The sequence below is a fragment of the Anolis sagrei genome, chromosome 11 (genome assembly GCF_037176765.1).
Source record: "Anolis sagrei isolate rAnoSag1 chromosome 11, rAnoSag1.mat, whole genome shotgun sequence".
Classification (NCBI taxonomy): Eukaryota; Metazoa; Chordata; class Lepidosauria; order Squamata; family Dactyloidae; genus Anolis; species Anolis sagrei.
The window spans coordinates 14,382,639-14,403,012 of NC_090031.1; the positions used below are offsets into that span (position 1 = coordinate 14,382,639).

Sequence of the window (20,374 nt, forward strand, 5' to 3'; positions counted from 1 at the left end):
AGGAGAAGGAGGAACTCCAAGAGACACGGTTAAAAAGAAAAGATGGTTGGGACTTAGAGAAGGGCCTCCCTGAAATATCCTTTGACCTGGGAAGGCTAGTATAAGGACATATGGTCCTTGAAGTGGCCATACAGGACATCCTAGGCCAAAACCAACACTGAAATATCCATGGAAATGGACTGGAAGTCAGTTGTGCTTTTGTAATAAGGGGGTTGTGTTTTCCCTGTAACCACAACAGCGAGCAATTTGGTTTTAAGGTTCCAACGGCTCCAGTCCTACAGTTCTTTCCATCGTGACTAAAATACGAATAACTAGGAAGGACCCATCATACTCACAGGCCCCTTGTACAACCCTCCCCCACTGCTTCCTGACTTCCCCTCCTTCCCATGAGGCAGCCATACATTTGGCGAAAGTAACCCAAAGACAGATGGGAGAGGTGCTGAGCTAATATACGCCTCCTGCATTAACAGATGTCCCCTCCTCCCCGCACATCTTTATGAAGCCATAAAAGTGCTGGAATGGTTTCAGGTGTGGCCATTTCGCGAGAACGGGATGCCTTTCCAGCTGCGCGTAAATACTTCACGAACAAAATCAGGGGCATTTATGGGTACTTTTCCATCAGCGTAAATTACTCCCGCGAGTAGCTGCCATTTCCTGATCGCACCCATTTTAAGCAACAAAATGGATGGTCGGAGGGTGCGAATAGGTTGTCAGATCTGAACAGTAGGATTAAAGGAGGAGATTGGTTCTTTCCTGTGTCCTTTAGGAGGTCCCTCCAGCGTGGGAAGATCCAGCCCTTCCTCAGAAGAAGAAACACAGTCTTATGCAACGGTGTCCAATCTTTGAGACTGCAACTCCCAGAAGCCTTGGGAGTTGCAGGAATTCTGGGAGATGAAATTCAACATACCTGGAGGACCAAAAGGTCAGGCACCACTAAGGAGTTCAGCATTAGGCAGCTCATGTGAAGTAGAACAGTGGTTACGAAAAGGGAGTCTTGCAGATATTTTGGATTCCAACTCCCAAAGGCCTCAATCAACTTGGCCAACAGAGAGGAATTTTGGGAGCTGACGTTCAAAACCTCTAGAGCAGTAGTTCTCAACCTGTGGGTCCCAGGTGTTTTGGCCGACAACTCCCAGAATTCAATTTACCAGCTATTCAAAGAAACATTTCAAAACTCTGCTAGCTAAGCATATGCTTTTTGTGCAATGGCATGTCTTTGTCCCTGGCAGTTCAAAGACATGGTTTATCAGTTTAACAACCGAGTTACCTGTGTGCCATTACATGAATGCTTGTGAACATTACATGCAGTCATTGACTTCTTGACAGCAGAAGGTGTCACCTCAACATCTTTAAACTTACTCACCCAACGATGCGAAGTACTCACATCAACACAATCACCATAAAAAGCTTCCATTCTCTAACGAATCTCCTTTGGGGTGACACATCTGCTGTCAAGAATTCAATGACTGTACATTGCTTAAGTCACATTGACCGACTGTCTGAGCAGTGTTCCATACTTCGTACTTTAACAACACAGCCGTTAAAGGCTAAGGCTTCCTGCCAAAATGGAACTGTAGAGGCGAGTCTACTGAACAAGCCAGTACCTGCCGCATAACAGTACTGTTATCTGTTGAGGAGTTACGAAGGTGGAGGCATTACTTTTCATTCAACCCAAGAAGAGACCTAAATCCTCTTGTTAGACCTTACCAAGGGATTGCCCATACTGCTAGGTAAGGAAACCTCAGGGGCTAAATCATTTTATAGGAAATGAACATTTGCATAGGTGCTACGCAGCCAAATTGGATAGCCCATGATCCTTGTGGTGCCGTTCAATCCTCCTCGGGCCTATCTAGCTTTCCCAATGTTCTGGCAAAATCCGTATTGTCCAAGTCACTGCTTGTTTGGGCTCCTCTCAATTACACTTTTTTTCTATTCCTACCTCATCCAGGGTTTTATCGTTTCTCATCCATTTGGCCTGCCCATTGTGTCTGATTTTATGCAATGTCAATTTGCTTTATTTATTTTACTTTGCTATTGAATGTATTTTATTTTGATGTATTTTTGTTGTCTGTTTTTTGCATTTTATTCTGCTGTATTGTATCTTTGGGTTGGCCGCCCTGAGTCCCCTTTGGGGAGATGGTGACAGGGTATAAATAAAAAATATTATTATTATTATTATTATTATTATTATTATTATTATTATTTTACTGACACAAAAGCACAGTATGTCACAGCAAACGAGATCTATATGCTGGATTTCGTATCACAAAATCACAAGTCGAACACGTCCCAAGCGTCTAGGACTCTGTGATGTATTTTCGAATGATGCGTGCAGATCCAAGTAATAATAATAATAATAATTATTATTATTATTATTATTATAATTATTACTTGTATCTGCGTGCATCATTCGAAAATACATCACAGAGTCCTAGGCACTTGGGACGTGTTCGACTTGTGATTTTGTGATACAAAATCACAAAATTGTAGTCCTCTCAATAATAATAATAATAATAATAATAATAATTATTATTATTATTATTATTATTGGGAGGACTACAATTCTGCTTCTTCAGGAGGCATACCCAATGCTCCTTTCTCAGTGGACTCTTGTTCTGAAACATACACACATGCCTCCAAAACAAACAAACAAACAAACAAAACACCTTTACTCTTTACCTTGGTCTGATGCACAACCTGACCCCTGTTGCTCAAGCTGTTTCCTCAAACGGTCATTGGTTTTGATGGATTCTTCGAGTTGGTGCCTCAACATTCGGATTTCTTGGAGATGCTCCATTAAGAGCTCTAGGGAAAAGTCAAGGGGATAGCTGCATCAGTCCGGAGAGGAAAGAAATGACTGGAGCAGAGACCAGTCAATTCCCCTTAAGTTACCATTATAACCCACCATCTATATATATAAAAATGCTCTGTGCATAATGAGTACCTTAAAAACAAAAGAACCAATGAACGAAATCACACCAAATTTGGCAACAAAACGTCTCACAACACAAGGAGTAACCATCACTCAAAAAATTATGATTTCGTCATTTGGGAGTTGTAGTTGCTGGGATTTATAGTGCACCTACAATCAAAGAGCATTCTGAACTCCATCAACGATGGAATTGAACCAAATTTGGAACACAGAACTCCCATGACCAACAGAAAATACTGGAAGTATTTGATGGGCATGGGCCTTAAGTTTCTGAGTTGTTTCTGAGTTGTAGTTCACCTACATCCAGAGAGCACTGTGGACTCAAACAATGATGGATCTGGATCAAACTTGGCACAAGCACTCAATACACCCAAATATGAACACAGATGGAGTTTGGGGGAAATAGACCTCGACATTTGGGAATTGTAGTTACTGGGATTTATAGTTCACCTACAATCAAAGAGCATTCTGAACCCCACCAACGACAGAATTGGGCCAAACTTCCCACACTGAACCCCCATGACCAACAGAAAATACTCAAGGCCATCCAGTCCAACTCCCTTCACCAGGGCAAAAAAACATAATCAAAGCCCTCCTAACAAAGAGCCATCCAGCCATAGATAGATCTAGATAGATAGATATGATTCACACACAGATATAGTATCATAGATTTGAAAGGGACCCTTAAAGAAGGACAATGATATCTTGAATGTTCCAGGATGGACAAACCAGACACTCTCCACGTCAACACTGACAGAGAAACAATACGAAATACAATTTACCCACAAGCATAAAGAAACTACATATATTAGAAACTAACACTTTCTCGTTATTTTATTTTCCAGATCAACAGACTGGGCCACAGCAACGCGTGACAGGGGACAGCTAGTACTTAAAAAAAATAAAACACCTCCATGTCTGATTTACACAACTGATCATGCTATGGAAGTCATACGATCCTTACAGATTCAACAAAATACCTTTGATGGATAGGCGTGTAGAGAAACAGGTTTCCCTCCGCCGGCTGTACATTTTCCTCCCTGGTCACCAACCCATCTATTCTTTACCCGTTTTGAAAGAAAAGAGAAAGAACCCACTTTATTGCGCTGTTTCGCCCAGTCTTTCTCCGACGGTGCCTGCTTTCAACTCATCCTCTAAGCAGAAGGGCCTGGAGAGCATCGATTGCGCTGGGTGTACATTTCCAGGTCAGCCCACACTCCCCCTATCAATTATGTAGTGTGCTCTCATCCCAAGGAAACACAACCCTGGCTTTTATAAAGCTGGAAACCACAGTAATTTAATCGTCTGTTGTCAGGCCTTAGTTTCAGCCTTTGAAGAAGTAGGAAAAAAAATACCCAAGAGGCGGTTGAAACAAGCAAAGGCAGAGTGGTGTTGCACTCTAGCTGTGGAACACCTTTTCACCCAGCATCAAACAGAGTTCAGAAGAAGCTAACTACAATTTACAAAAAAATACGTACAAAAGGGAAAATGAAAATTCCCAAAAAGCAACAGAAAGGGTGCTATGAAATAGCAGTAGTACAAAATACAAGGGTCAATAGTCCAAGATAGAACGGTACAAATAATCCATGAAGGCAAGGTATATGAAATCCATGAAGTCAAGAGCATAGGCATAAATCCATAAGAATGACACAGGAACATAGACATTAATCCATAGGCATGAAATCAGGAACTTTCCCAAGACAAAAATTTCCTTAGCTCTCTCTGAGCAGAGACCTAATCTCATATTGCGGGACAACTCCCCAACCTCTGAAGGCCAAGATCCGTAGGCATGAAATCAAGAACTTTCCCAAGACAAAACTATTTCAGGAACATAGGGAACTTGAGAACTAAACATACACTTGATTTTAAGGCAATGTTGTCTGCTCTAAAGAGACCAGGAAACTAGCTCTTAATTTAAGATCAAACCTGACCAAGAAGCCATGAAGTCATCCCTTCTGCATCTAGGTTTAAAGAACAGTTTCTTATGAAGTATTTCTGACCTTCTAATTAAACTTTCCTTCGCTCTCTCTGAGCAGAGACCTAATCTCATATTGCGGGACAACTCTCCAACCTCTGAAGGCCAAGATCTATAGGCATGAAATCAGGAACTTTCCCAAGACAAAACTATTTCTGGAACATAGGGAACTTGAGAACTAAACATAAACTTGATTTTAAGGCAATGCTGTCTGCTCTGAAGAGACCAGGAAACCAGCTCTTAATTTAAGATCAAATCTGACCAAGAAGCCATGAGGTCATCCCTTCTGCATCTGGGTTTCAAGGACTGTTTCTCACAAAGTCTTTCTGACCTTCTAATTAACCTTTCCTTAGCTCTCTCTGAGCAGAGACCTAATTTCATATTGAGGGACAATTCCCCAACCACTGAAGGCCAAGATCCATAGGCATGAAATCAGGAACTTTCCCAAGACAAAACTATTTCAGGAACATAGGGAACTTGAGAACTAAACATAAACTTGATTTTAAGGCAATGTTGTCTGCTCTGAAGAGACCAGGAAACCAGCTCTTAATATAAGATCAAACCTGACCAAGAAGTCATGAGGTCATCCCTTCTGCATCTGGGTTTCAAGGACTGTTTCTCACAAAGTCTTTCTGACCTTCTAATTAACCTTTCCTTAGCTCTCTCTGAGCAGAGACCTAATCTCATATTGCGGGGCAACTCCCCATCCTCTGAAGGCCGAGAGGGCAGTGAAAGCTGATTCTCAAGAGAAACGGAATCCCAAACATCTTCTATCTCTTCTGCAGCTGTCGGCCTTCCTCTCTGGCCTGCATTTCTCTGTGATTCAGCCTGATCACCCACAGACTCAGTGAAAAATCCATCATTCCCCTCATCCTCTGAGGAAGAATCCCCAGCATCTTGCTGCTGAGCCTCAACAGGAGGGTTGTCTCAAGAAGAGGTCCCTTTATAGCAGTAGTTCCCAACCTGTGCTCCATGGACCACCAATGGTTCACAAAAACGAAAATACAGTCTGTGGCCTCACCATTACTTTGTCGTTGCCTCAAAACCACATGGTAATGAGAGCGTCTGGTCTCTCAAAACCGTCTTATAGTGACAAGGCAATGAGGATGTCGGGAGGAGAGAGGCTGACTACCCATGAAAGATTAATACTACCAGATTACTAAATATGGTTTTCTTTGGGCAAGCAGATGGCAACTACTGGATGGCATACGTTCTGTATCAGAAACTAGAGCTGATGTGGTCTATCCAATGCAAAGTCCTGAATCAGCAATCCAAATAACCAAACCAAATCTAAAGTTGACCAAATCCAGTTTGCTACCGATGCAACAAAACCTCATTTCGTAGTATCTTACTTGAGTGAAAAGGGCTGGGTGCAACAGTCACGTTTTCCCCCTCAACTTGAGCTGCTGCTGCTTCTTCATCTTTATGCCTGGATGGTTCTAGACAAGATGGTTTTCGTGACATCTCAACGTCAGATAATCTATTGGGGTGGAGGGAGAGAAGGAGATCAAATGAAGGAGAACCAAGGAACATCGGAGATATTCCATTATCCAGCTGGACTGTAGGTACTCATTGGAATGAGTTTTTAAATACAAAAAAATGCTAAAATTTATTATTATTATTTTATTTATTTCCTACATTTTTACCCCGCCCTTCTCACCCCCAAGATGGACTCAGGGCAGCCTCACAAAAGCATCACAAGATGCCGACATCATAAAAACAATCAACCATACATTAAAAATATTAAAAACAGTAAACAACAATAGATTAAAACATGACTGTTAAGTCCAAAATTCTATGAATCTAGTGGGACCCCAGGAGAAATAAGTACAAGCCAACACAAACACTGCATTTACCTTTGTACCAGGCCACCAAGTTCAGTCATTTCATCCTCTATTGACTCTCCTGCAAAGGAAAAGGGGGAAAGGGGGTATTCAAAACAACACCAAGATGATACTCCCCACCAAGTCATTTGGTTTGAAAAACATTAAAATACATTACATTTTAAATACATTACAATGAAACATTTTTTTCTGAGATAAATACTAAAGTCCTACAACCCATGCCCCACAAACACAGCCCTCTATAAAACTGAAGATCAGTTTTGGGCAACGCGTGATCCTTTAAATGTTGTTGGAATACAAAGCCCATCAGCTGCAAGGTTGATGGTGAAAAGAGAAGGACGGCCTGCCTTAGGGAGCGTGCTTGCTTCATCAATGTTCAACATTTACACAAATGATCAGCCACTGCCAGAAGAGACAAAGAGTTTCATCTATGCTGACGATCATGCCATCACCGCTCAAGCAGAAAAAGCTTTGAAATGGTTGAACAGAAGTTCTCTGAAGCTTTAGGTGCTCTTACTGCCTACTACGGGGAAAACCAGCTGATTCCTAATTCATCTAAAATGCAGGCGTGAGCTTTTCACCTTAAGAACGACAAGCATCACAAGCTTTGAGAACTCCTGGGAAGGAAACCCACTGGTACATTACAGCACACCAAAATACCTGGAGTCACTCAGGACTGTGTTCTGACTTGACTATTAAGTAAAAAGTGGGCACTGAAAATAATATACAGAAGCTTCCTGGTACATCCTGGGGATCACAACCAGACACAGTGAAGACATCTGCCTTTGCACTTTGCTACTCTGCTGCTGAATACGCATGCCCTGTGTGGGACACACCTCACCATGTTAAAACAGTGGGTGTGGCTCTAAATGACACATGCCACATTATCACAGGATGTCTACGCTCTACACCGCTGGAGAAATTATACTGTTTAGCTGGTATTGCTCCATCTGAAATACACCAAGAAGTAGCAGCCTGTAATGAAAGGACCAAGGCAGTGACATCTCTGGCCCATTCCCTGTTTGGATATCACCCAGCACACCAACGCCTTAAATCAAGATGTAGCTTCCTAAGATCTACAGAGATATTCACAGCAACACCTCAGCAAGTGAGAGTCCAAAAGTGGCAGGCTAAAACCCAGAACCTCAATCAATGGCTGATCCCAAATGAGAGACTCCCTCCTAGGCACACAGAAGACTGGACGACTTGGAAGGTGCTGAACAGACTGTGCTCTAACATCACGAGATGCACAGCCAACCTTAAGAAATCGGGCTACAAAGTGGAGTCCACAACACGCACGTGTGGAGAAGAGCAAACGACAGATGACCTACTACAATGTAGCCTAAGCCCTGCCACATGCACAATGGAGGACCTTTGTACAACGACACCAGAGGTCACCAAGTGGCCAGCTTCTGGTCAAAAAACATTGAGGATAATGCCAAGTTTTTCGCTTTGTTTGGGTTTTTAAATACATTACAATGGTACTCTCAATTCACTTCTGACACGATTAATAAATAAATCGCCACAAGGTTGGGAATGATGGGACATGCAATTCAGAAACACTCAGCCCCGACTGCCACTCTCCATTCCAACTCTCTGCCGGCTTCAACATTCTGCTCTCGCCCTGCATTTTATTTTTAACTCGTGATTCAGTGCTACCCTGTTGTGCCGAGATATATTGAATTGTCTCCGTTGTCAGCAACTTCATTAGTATATATGATACCATCTGCTGATTTGAACAGAAAGGCATTTTAATGTTTATTCGCGGGAGAAACTTATTTCCAATGCAAGGGGGTTTGATATACGATAATTGAATACGCTCTGTCTTTCGAGGAATGCGCCAGCCGTAACACCGGGGCTAAAATGAAAAATCTCTCGCCACCCGCCAACACAATGACCCCAGAACTTGAAGGGTTTCGCTGGAACTGCTGCCCGCATCTGCAAAGCTACATTTGCCATGAATCGGCTCAAGACCATCTCGAGGGATATACTTTGACGGAAGCCACCCACCATAGAGGCACTGCTGTTCCAGCCTCTCAAACAGCTTGGCGCTTTGGCCGAGCTGTTCCCGGAAGCCCTCGGCAACGTAATAATCCACTTCGCTGGTCTGAAGAAGCTCCTCAAAAGTTCGGATCAGGTTGGTCAAGTGCTGGCGGTAGGTGGCGCAGATGTCGTGGAGATGCTGCATTTTCTGGCGCTGACAGGCCTCCTCGGGCGCCGGGGAGGAGGTTGGGGAGACGGACCTGTAAAAGTGGGGGAGACAGCATTTGGTGTATGAATGTGTGGGTTTTCAATAATAATAATAATAACAACAACAACAACGTGTAGGTTTTCAATAATAATAACAACAACAACAATGTGTGGGTTTTCAACAACAACAACAACAATAACAATAAAAAAACACCACCACCACCACCACATTATTTATATTCCGCCTTTCTCCCCCCGAAAAGGACTCAGGGCAGATCACAGCACAAATACACGGCAAATACTCAACACCACTTTTGAATAGACAATACACAGACAGAACAGAAAAGAGGTGTTGTTGACTCAGTGTTTTGCTTTTTTTTTTTTTTTTTTTGGTGCCAAGGAAGGTGAGTCCACAGCCACAGTGGGCGCTGTTACTCCATTCTCTATGACGAAGAGCCGTCAAGACTTTCTCTTTCCTTTTTGCTCACCCAGCATTTTCTGATCTTCTTTCTTTATGGCGTTGTAAAACACCTTCCCCCGCTTTTTAGTGGTACCTAATTTCTCTAGTTACAGCTAAAGCTGTTTTCAAATTGCTTAAGTAAACAGTAAGCAGGGCTGACAGTCTACCACTCACACTGACCCAGGGCTTCAAACTTGCAACCTTCGGTTGACAGATCTTCTAGTTGCTGATGATTTATCAGCTGTGCTAAACCTCCGGCCCACATATCAAACCACATATCAACTGGGTTGTTGTAGTTTTTTTCAGGCTATATGGCCATGTTCTAGAGGCATTCTCTCCTGACGTTTCACCTGCATCTATGGCAAGCATCCTCAGAGGTAGTCAGGAGAAAATGCCTCTAGAACATGGCCAAATAGCCCGAAAAAACCTACAACAACCCAGTGATTCCAGCCATGAAAGCCTTCGACAATACACATATCAACTTATGGCGACCCCATGAATTTCACAGAAAGGGGATACTCAGAGGCAGTTTTGTCAGTTCCTTCCTCTGAAGTATCACCAAGCCCCATTAAGTTGGGTCTGTTTCGCTTGGACAAAAGAAGGCCATGTCTAAATATTTGAATCTGCTCCAGAGACTAGGAATCAACTCTTAACTTGCCAATGGAAGCACCTTTTCCTTCCACGACATGGCTTTCGAGCTGAGACTCATGTTTCTCTGTAATACGAAATTCAATGTGCAGATTTGATAAATGTGAATTTAATATGATGTGTGGGAATGAATGGAAAAATGTATGACGTTAATAATTTTGGAAACACCAGTAAAAGACCCAGGCCTGCAATTATTAACTACCTTCTTGCTGGACTATAATATTTATTTATTGTGTCATCCGCAACCAGAACATTGTATTACATTTCTAACAGAACAAAACAAACAAACAGATTAAAAAAAACACAAATTTTGCAAACTTGGAAGCTGATTAAATGTTCTTTGACCAGTATCTGGCCACTTGGAGTGCCTCTGGTGTTGCCGAAAGGAGGTCCTCCATTGTGCATGTGGTAGGGCTCAGGTTGTATTGCAGCAGGTGGTCTGTGGTTTGCTCTTCTCCACACTCGCATGTCGTGGATTCAACTTTGTAGCCCCATTTCTTAAGATTGGCTCTGCATCTTGTGGTGCCAGAGCACAGTCTGTTCAGCGCCTTCCAAGTCGCCCAGTCTTCTGTGTGCCCAGGGAGGAGTCTCTCATCTGGTATCACCCACGGATTGAGGTGCTGGGTTTGGGCCTGCCACTTTTGGACTCTCGCTTGCTGAGGTGTTCCAGCGAGTGTCTCTGTAGATCTAAGAAAACTATTTCTTGATTTAAGTCGTTGACGTGCTGGCTGATACCCAAACAAGGGATGAGCTGGAGATGTCTCTGCCTTGGTCCTTTCACTATTGGCTGCAACTTCCTGGCGGATGTCAGGTGGTGCAATACCGGCTAAGCAGTGTAATTTCTCCAGTGGTGTAGGGCCCAGACACCCTGTGATAATGCGGCATGTCTCATTAAGAGCCACATCCACTGTTTTAGTGTGGTGAGATGTGTTCCACACTGGGCATGCGTACTCAGCAGCACAGTAGCATAGCGCAAGGGCAGATGTCTTCACTGTATCTTGTTGTAATCCCCAGGTTGTGCCAGTCAGCTTTCGTATGATATTGTTTCTAGCACCCACTTTTTGTTTGATGTTCAAGCAGTGCTTCTTGTAGGTCAGAGAACGGTCCAGAGTGACTCCCAGGTATTTGGGTGTGCGGCTATGCTTCAGTGGGATTCCTTCCCAGGTAATCCTCAGAGCTCGGGATGATTGTCTGTTCTTAAGGTGAAAGGCGCATGTCTGTGTTTTAGATGGATTAGGGATCAGTTGGTTTTCCCTGTAATAGGCAGTTAGAGCACCTAGAGCTTCGGAGAGCGTCTGTTCTACCATCTCAAAGCTCCCTGCTTGAGTGGTAATGGCTGGACTATAATTAAAATTTGCTAATGAGAAAAGAAAAGTAAACTCTGATCATGGTGTCTCCCCTGCCAGGTAAGTAAACTCTGATAAGAACTGGGGCAGTGATAACAGAAATGTTTGCAACATTCCTTATGTTAATAAGGAAGTCAACAAAACCTTGTGTTTGTAAACACCACTCAAGAAGAATCAACATCTGGCCAGGAAACTGAGACGGAGCCAGGATGGAAGACGTCTATCATTAATTTACAACTTTGGGACTATATCAGCAGAATATTCCTATAAAAGACTCAGTCTAAAAGCTCAAAGTGTGGCAGACCTGAGGAGTCTGTTCCACTTGCCTCTCTGCTCCATGGGAAGGAGAGAGATGGTGTATTTGGAGAGTGGCAAATTTGCACGGGAGCAGTCTGGTCACTTTGGGGCTTCTTTCTCAAGGGAAGAGGAAGAAGTGCGCTTTTGGAGTCTTAGATTTTGTGCAGGGTATCAGGTTCTGCTGTATGGAAAAGGAGGGTGGAATATAAATGCTGTATATAAATAAATAAATTGAAGGCTAAAACATCTGGGGACCCACAGGTTGAGAACCACTGTAGGACTCCAGGATTTGTGCCTTCAAGATGTGTTGAACTATACTTCCCAAACTTCCCGACCACTGGCTGCACTGGATCATGAGCTCTAGAATCGAAAACATCTGGAAGGCAGCAGGCAATTTCTTTCAACACTGTTTACACAGTGCGAGATGTGGCCACGGTTTGCAACAAAAACAAAATGTAATTTATTTTGTGGAAGCATTGCAACATTTTATTTAAACAATCCTGCCAACTGACTATTATAGTTTTTTTGTGGGGTGGAAAGGGGTGAATTCAGCGGATAATGTCAAGGATGGTTTGGGATATTTTCCTTACTGCCTTAATTATTCAGAGACGTAGAGGGCGAAAAAACTGGGGCCAGGCAACTTTTACTGAGATGACGCAGAGAGATTTAGAACTAATTTAACATCCCCAAGCAACTATCTTGAAGTGAACCCAATCAAGCCTCTGTTTACTGTTTTCCCGTGTTTTAACAGAGAAATAAATAGAGCAAGGTTCAGTGTTGCCTTCCGTGAAATATTTTTCATTACTGTACCTATTTGTACCATTTTGCTATCAGTTATAGGAAGGTGGCAGCAGTGACGAAGCCTCCCTCTCTGCCATCCAATCATGTACTGTGAGCCTGGAAATGTACTAATAAAAATCTAATTCTCCCAAGCCTGAAGTTGTGACATATAAAACATTGCTGAAGAAAAAAAAAAAGATACCGAGAAAGAAAACAAATCTCACCATTGCGAGCAAAGAAGTTGTGGGAAACAATGGAAACTGTGTCCAGCTAGTCTGCAAGTATCAGACCATTGAGAGGTTCCTTAACTACTGCTACTGCGGCAGACAAAAGAAACTGAGGAATTTGCCCTTCCCACTGACTTTGTATTTTATTTTATTTTATTTTATTTTGCTGTGTTCTGTTGTATATTAACTGTTTTGCTGGGCTTGGCCCCATGTAAGCCGCCCCGAGTCCCCTTGGGGAGATGGTGGCAGGGTATAAATAAAGATGATGATGATGATGATGATGATGATGATGATTGGTGGTCCACGCTCTTGTTACATCCCGGATAGATTACTGCAACGCACTCTACGTGGGGTTGCCTTTGAAGACTGTTCGGAAACTTCAATTAGTCCAGCGGGAGACAGCCAGATTGCTCACCGGAGCGTCATACAGGGAGCATACCACCCCCCTGCTATGTCAGCTCCACTGGCTGCCGATCCAGTTCCGAGCACAATTCAAAGTGCTGGTTTTGACCTACAAAACCCTATACGATTCCGGCCCAGCGTATCTGTCTGAACGCATCTCCCTTTACGTCCCATCTCGGAGTCTGAGATCCTCTGGGGAGGCCCTGCTCTCGACCCCGCCTCTGTCACAAGTGAGATTGGCGGGGACGAGGAGCAGGGCCTTCTCAGTGGTGGCCCCTCACCTATGGAATTCACTCTCCGGGGAGATCAGATCAGCAACATCCCTCCTTTCTTTCAGAAAAAAATTAAAGATGTGGATGTGGGACCAGGCGTTTGGGCAATCTGGCAGATGAATAAGGGACTGTGACAATAGATAGGAGTTGGACAAGGTGGAACGAAATATGAACTCTGAGTTGGCGAACGCTGTGTCTGAGATTGACTATTGATTGTGTGATATATTGTTGTTTTAAATTGTTTTAATTGTTGACCATTTAATTGCTGGTTTTATATGTTATTGTATTTGTGTAGGCACCAAGATGTGCCTTTTGTAAGCCGCCCTGAGTCCCCCCTCGGGGGTTGAGAAGGGCGGGGTATAAGCACACGAAATAAATAAATAAATAATTGTTATTATTATTATACAGTGTTCCCTCGCTACTTCACAGTTCGCTTTTAGTGGACTCACTGTTTCGCGGGTTTTTGAAAATATTAATATAAAATATTTATGTCCAGTGGAGGCCAGGGACCCCAGAAGTGCGGTGGCCTGAGTCACGGCGGGGAAGGCCTTCCTCCCTGTCCTCCACAGACCCCGGAAGTACATTATCCTGAGGTGCAGCAGGGAAGGCCTGCCTCCCTGTCCTCCACAGACCCCGGAAGTGCGGCAGCCTGAGGTGCAGCAGGGAAGGCCTGCCTCCCTGGCCTGCTGCTGCCTGCGTGACTCTGGAGGCTCTGCCGGGGTCTGTGGAGGCCAGGGAGACAGAAAGGCACCCTTGGGATGGGCCGGGAGGCAGGTAAGAAAGCGTGGATAAGAAAATAATATATGAAACATATTAAATAATGTATAAATATTAAAATTAATATGGCATTCCTATTCCGTGGATTTTCACTTATTGCGGGGGGTCCTGGAACGGAACTGCTGCGATAAGTGAATACTACAAGGGGAAAGTGGGCAGAAGCTACCACCAAAATGGTTCCATTTCCATCATCTAGAGCAGTGGTTCTCAACCTAGGGTCCCTAGATGTTTTTGGCCTTCAACTCCCAGAAATCCTAACAGCTGGTAAACTGGCCGGGATTTCTGGCAGTTGTAGGCCAAAACACCTGGAGACCCACAGGTTGAGAACCACTGATCTAAAGAGTTCTGAAACTATCTGTGTATGCATGAGAAGACCCATATGTGCACATTTCACAGAGACCACGCAGAAGAATGAATGAATCCCAGTTCTCATTCATTCATATCCTGTATAGTCGAAGGCTCTACAGGCCAATGGATACTCCACTACAGACATCAGAAGAGCTGTAAGACCGAGAACAAGCCACAAGAGTAAAGACAAAGATCCATCCAGAGGAAAAGTGTTCTTGCCATACATCAAGGGAACCACTAACCCATAGGGAAGCTGATGAGGAAACACAACATACAAACTATCTACAGACCCACTAAGAAAATCCAACAAATGCTATGTTTAGCAAAGGACAAGAGGGATCCTCTCACCTCTGTAAGAGTCTTCCATATACCATGCAGCTGTGGACAAGTCTACATAGGGATCCCCAAACGCAGCAGCATTGCCCAAACAAGAATCAAGAAACATGAAAGGCACTGCAGACTACTCCAACCTGAGAAGTCAGCCATAGCAGAGCACCTGATGAACCAACCTGGACACAGCATATTATCTGAGAACACAGAAATGCCGGACCACTAGAATGTCACGCAACACAGAGAAACCATAGAAATCCACAAACATGTGGACAATTTCAACAGAAAGGAGGAAGCCATGAAAATGCACAAAATCTGGCTACCAGTATTTAAAAAAACTCTAAAATTATAACAGTAAAGAAAGAACAACACTCAAACACAGGGGAACTCCAGACAAGAAATCATCAGGGACAGCTAATCACCTCTCAACAAAGGATTCCCCCAGGCAGTAACAAGCCACATCTAAAAACTGTCAGGCCATCAAATGCTAATCAAGGTGACCAATTGAAACATTCACATCTACCTCCAACATAAAAGAGTTCTTTTTCCCACCCTGGACATTCCAGGTATATAAACCCAATTTTCCTAGTTGCCAACAGACCTCACAACCTCTAAGGATGCCTGCCATAGATGCAGGCAAAACTTCAGGAGAGAATGCTTCTAGAACATGGACATACAGCCTGAAAAAGCTACAACCCATGCCAAATATTTTCCTGTTTTCCCCCCCTCTAAAATAGTCTAAATAACTACTCACTCCTCCAGTGATGCTCCTTTTAGCTTCTTCTGAAGGCGGTATACTTTGTCCAGGAGGTGCATGTTGGCAATCTGTTCCTTCTCGAGTTCAGCCTCATTTTCGGAAAGCAGTTCCTTCAGCTTCTCCACCATTGCTTCGTTCTGTTCCTCTAAGAGACGGGACGAGAGATCGTCTACCTGGACGCCATATTCCACTTTCTGGGGCACCTCAGAGAAAGCCTGCGACTCCGGCTTCTCACCCTCCAGCGTTGGAGGAAGCTGACCGTCAGCGGGCAGGTCCTCGTGACTATGGACGGCACTCAAATGAATGCTGAGAGGAGGCAGCTCAGCAGGCACCGAAAAGCAGGTCATCAACGTATGGTATTTGGCCAGTTTGGACGTCAGATCCTTAATTCGTTGCCTCAGTTCCTTGACGTCATCAACGTCATCGAAGTCAAGCGTCTCAAGGGTTGTGCCACTCAGCTTGAGGGAGAGCACACTTGCAGTGGTAGCCATATCACCATCCTGCTTATTTGAGAGGTTGGATTCTTCTTGATCGAGCTCTTTCGAAGTTGCCACGTCTGGCTCCATCTTGATCGTTTCAGTTTCTGGAAACCAAACAAGACATTAAAATAAATGATGACGAAATGAAGGACTGGATGGCCTAATGGTCTCTTCCAAGTCTAGGCCTCTATGATCACAGTTCTGCCAAATAAATTCTCTAAATCAGTGGTTCTCAACCTGTGGGTACCAACGTGTTTTGACCTACAACTCCCAGAAATCCCAGCCAGTTTACCAGATGTTAGGATTTCTGGGAGTTGAAGGCCAAAACATCTGGGGACCCACAGGTTGAGAAACACTGCTCTAAATTATGAAATCAGGTACTTTGTGCATAGTCACACCACTGGTGTCTAGTTCAGAAGAAGGGCAACATGTGTAAGACCACATCATCTATATAAACAAAAATGTAATGTTCCTTTGGGGGATTTGCTTAACTCAAAAACCACTGGGCGAATTGACACCAAATTTGTAAACAATACATCTATCAGGCCAATAAGTGATCATCACTCATAAGGACACTGAAAACATAGCAGAAGGGACTTAAAAAACAACCCCCATGCGCCCCCCCCCAAAAAAATTACAATGCATGTGCAAAACCACACACACACACACACACACATATATATATATAATATATATATACACACACACACACACACACACACACATACACACATATATGCATATATACACACAAAACACATACACAGAAAGGAAGGAAGGAGGGAGGAAGGAGAGAAGGAGGGAAAGAAGGAGGGAAGGAGAGAAGGAGGGAAGGAAAGAAAGAAGGGTAGAGAAGGAAGAAAGGAAGGAAGGAAGGAAGGAAGGAAGGAAGGAGAGGAGAGAGAGAAAGAGGGAAAGAAGGAGGGAAGAAAGAAGAAAAGAAAAAAGAGAAAGAAGGAGAGAAGGAGGGAGAGAAAGAGAGAAAGAAGGCGGGAAGGAGAGAAGGAAATAAAAAAGTGAAAGAGGGAAGGAAGGAGAGAAGGAACGAAAGAGAGAAAGAAGTAAGGAAGTAAGGAAGGAGATAAGGAAGGATGGAACCAAAGAGCAAAGGAAGCAAGAAAAGAAACAGGTAGAGAGAAAGAAAAAGTGGGAAGGAAGGAAAGAGGGAAGGAAGGAAGGAGTGAGTGAAAGAAAGAAGGAGGAGGAGAAAGAGGGAGGGAAGGTTTGCCACAGCAATGCGTGGCGGGTACAGCTAGTCTATATATATAAAAACACTTTGTTTTAAGTGACATCATAACTCAAAATCCACTGGACAAATTGCCGCCAAATTTGCCCATAAGACACCAATTAACCCAAGGTGTGACCATCACTCAAAAAATGATTTTGTCATTTTGCTGGGATTTATGGTTCATCTACAATCAATGAGCATTCTGAACTCCACCAACAATAGAATTGAACCAAACATGGCACACAGAACTCCCATGGCCAACAGAAAATACTGGAAAGGTTTGGTGGGCATTGACCTTGAGTTTGTGAGTTGTAGTTCACCTACATCCAGAAGGCACTGTGGACTCAAGCAATGATGGATCTGGACCAAACTTGGCACAAATACTCAATAGGTCCAAATATGAACACTTGTGGAGTTTGGGGGAAATAGACATTGACCTTCGGGAGTTGTAGTTGCTGGGATTGATAGTTCACCTACAATCAACATTCTGAATTGGGCCAAACTTCCCACAGAACCCCCATCACCAACAGAAAATGCTGTTTTCCGATCATCTTTGGCGACCCTTGTGACACCCCCTTCGATCCCCCCCCCCCCAGGGATCCCGACCCTCAGGTTGAAAAATACTGCCCTATTCCATCCATCTAATACTCAGTTCACTGATCCAAATAATTTTGCTGTGATTTTGTTGTTTAGCTCAGCCTGGTTTTGTCTGCCGCACATTCAAATGCCGCAAGCGTCCTTCCAAAAATTCCTATTCATGATTCCATTTTGAAAAAAAAAAAAGGAAGATCTCCCTGGTGGAAAGTGCAACGGTGGAAGCTTCCGGGGTCTCGAGAAAGAGGAAAAAAAGCCCTTCATACCAGACTCGCAGCGCAATCATTAGGCTGACTTATAACCTGCAATAAGCGAGTCGGTTACATTTGAAGAAATGCAAGCAGTGGGGGAGAAGAGGGAAAGCCGGAGTTTGAAAGCTTCAAGCCTTTCAAAAAGGCATTCATCAACTACTCTTCTCCCACCCCCAATTTGCAAGCAGGATCAGAAAAACGCTGTAGCACCGAGTGCACAGGGAGTTGGGCACACATCTCATTATTCTTAGGAGAAACAGTCCTCATAAATCCCAACCACTCTTCCAAAAAGTCCAGCTCTTGCGAGTCCGCGATGGAGGTCTCGGGGATTGTTGTTTTTGGATAATTAAGTACATGATCTGATCCAAAAAGGACTTGCATGGGTGCAACTTAGCTCAACATTGTGGACCTTAGGGCAGCCTATGACAGGGTGTAACATAGGAAATTGCTGCACAAAGTCTACCACTTCACTTCACATTACGTTGTCCAAGTAGGATTGTCTTCCAAGTTCGGTGTCCTGGCAATGGGTCCATACGTGATTGTAGAGCCCTATTTTTAACCTACACGCTCTCCCACAGTGAGGGCATTGGTTTCCAGGTGTTCCCGGTCGGGGTTGGCTTTATGCGCCTTCCTCTTGGCACGTTTCTCTCTTTTGCCCCCCATTCATGACTCTTCAAATTCTGCAGCACTGCTGGTCAGAGCTGACCTCCAGCTGGAGCACTCAAGGGCCAGGGCTTCCCAGTTCTCAGTGTCTATGCCAGAGTTTATAAAGTTGGCTTTGAACCCATCTTTCAATCTCTTTTCCTGCCCACCAACATTTAAAGTGGTCACGCGAAAGGAGTTAGGAAAACCATGAGCTAGGAAAGCAGGGAAGAGGGAGGATTTGGGAAACATCAACAACAGCTTCATCAAAACGTAAATTATTATTTTGTATCCAAAACATTCCATAAATAAGTAAGTATAAAACTGGGCTGTTGTAACTTTTCCAGGCTGTCTGGCCATGTTCCTGAAACATTCTCTCCTGACGTTTCGCCTTCATCTATGGCAGGCATCCTCCGAGGTTGTGAGGTCCGTTGGAAACTAGGGAAATTGGGTTTATATATCTGTGGAATGTCCAGGTTGGGAGAAAGAACTCTTGTCTGTTGGAGATAGACGGTTCCAGTCAGGGTTGGCTTGACATGCCTTCCTCTTGGCACGTTTCTCTTTCACCGAGAATTCATGCCTCTTCAAATTCTACAGCACTGCTGGTCACAGCTGACCTCCAGTTAGAGCGCTCAAGGGCCGGGGCTTCCCAGTTCTCAGTGTCTATGCCAGAGTTTTTAAGGTTGGCTTTGAGCCCCTCTTTAAATCTCCTTTCCTGCCCACCATCATTCTGTTTTCCATTCTTGAGTTCAGAGTAGAGCATCTGCTTTGGGAGACGGTAGTCGGGCATTCAGACAACGTGGCCGGTCCAGTGCAGTTGATGGCGGAGGAGCACTGCTTCAATGCTAGTGGTCTTTGCTTCTTCCAGCACGCTGACATTTGTCCGCTTGTAGGATTTTTCGGATTCAGCACTGATGGAATCATTCCAGGAGTGGCATGTGACATCTGTAGATAGTCCACATTTCGTAGCCATATAGCAGGATTGGGAGAACAATAGCTTTATAAATAAGCATCCTGGTAGCCTTAAGGATGTCCCAGTCCTCAAACACACTGTGTTTCATTCGGAAAAATGCTGCACTCGCAGAGCTCAGGCGGTGTTGTATTTCAGTGTCAATGTTGACTTCTGTGGAGAGGTGGCTGCCAAGGGAGCGGAAATGGTCAACATTTTCTAATGTTACACCATTAAGCTGTATTTCTGGCATTGGAGAGGGATTGGCTGGCACTGGAAGGCAGGAGAGAAAGAGGGAAAGAAGAAGGGAAAGAAGGACGGAAGGAGAGAAAGAAGGGAGAGAATGAAATAAAAAAGTGAGAGAGAAGGAAGGAGAGAAGGATGGAAAGAGAGAAAGAGGGAGGGAGGGAGGGAGGGAGGGAGGGAGGGAAGCAAAGAGCAAAGGAAGCGAGAAAAGAAAAAGGTAGAAAAGGAAGAAAGAAGGGAAAGAAAAAGAGGGAGGGAAGGAAGGAGAGAAAGAAAGAAGGAGAGAAAGAGGGAGGGAAGGTTGGCCACAACAATGCGTGGCAGGTACAGCTAGTAAATAAAAATGTAATGTTCGTTTGCGGGATTAACATTACTCAAAAACCACTGGACAAATTGACAC

The 20,374-nt window shown here is 44.0% G+C and overlaps 1 protein-coding gene across 4 annotated transcripts in view; it reads right to left on the reverse strand.

The window, feature by feature from the left end:
- Nucleotides 1–20,374, reverse strand: part of CDK5RAP2 (CDK5 regulatory subunit associated protein 2) — a 144,606-nt gene that overhangs the window by 30,012 nt on the left and 94,220 nt on the right. For all 4 annotated transcript variants that reach the window (XM_067471894.1, XM_067471895.1, XM_060757314.2 and 1 more), the window contains 5 exons: nucleotides 15,583–16,168; nucleotides 8,762–8,994; nucleotides 6,764–6,812; nucleotides 6,260–6,387; nucleotides 2,680–2,805 (listed from right to left, as the gene is read on the reverse strand). In XM_067471894.1, the coding sequence (XP_067327995.1) occupies nucleotides 2,680–2,805; nucleotides 6,260–6,387; nucleotides 6,764–6,812; nucleotides 8,762–8,994; nucleotides 15,583–16,168 (1,122 nt within the window). The remainder of the gene's footprint in view (nucleotides 1–2,679; nucleotides 2,806–6,259; nucleotides 6,388–6,763; nucleotides 6,813–8,761; nucleotides 8,995–15,582; nucleotides 16,169–20,374) is intronic.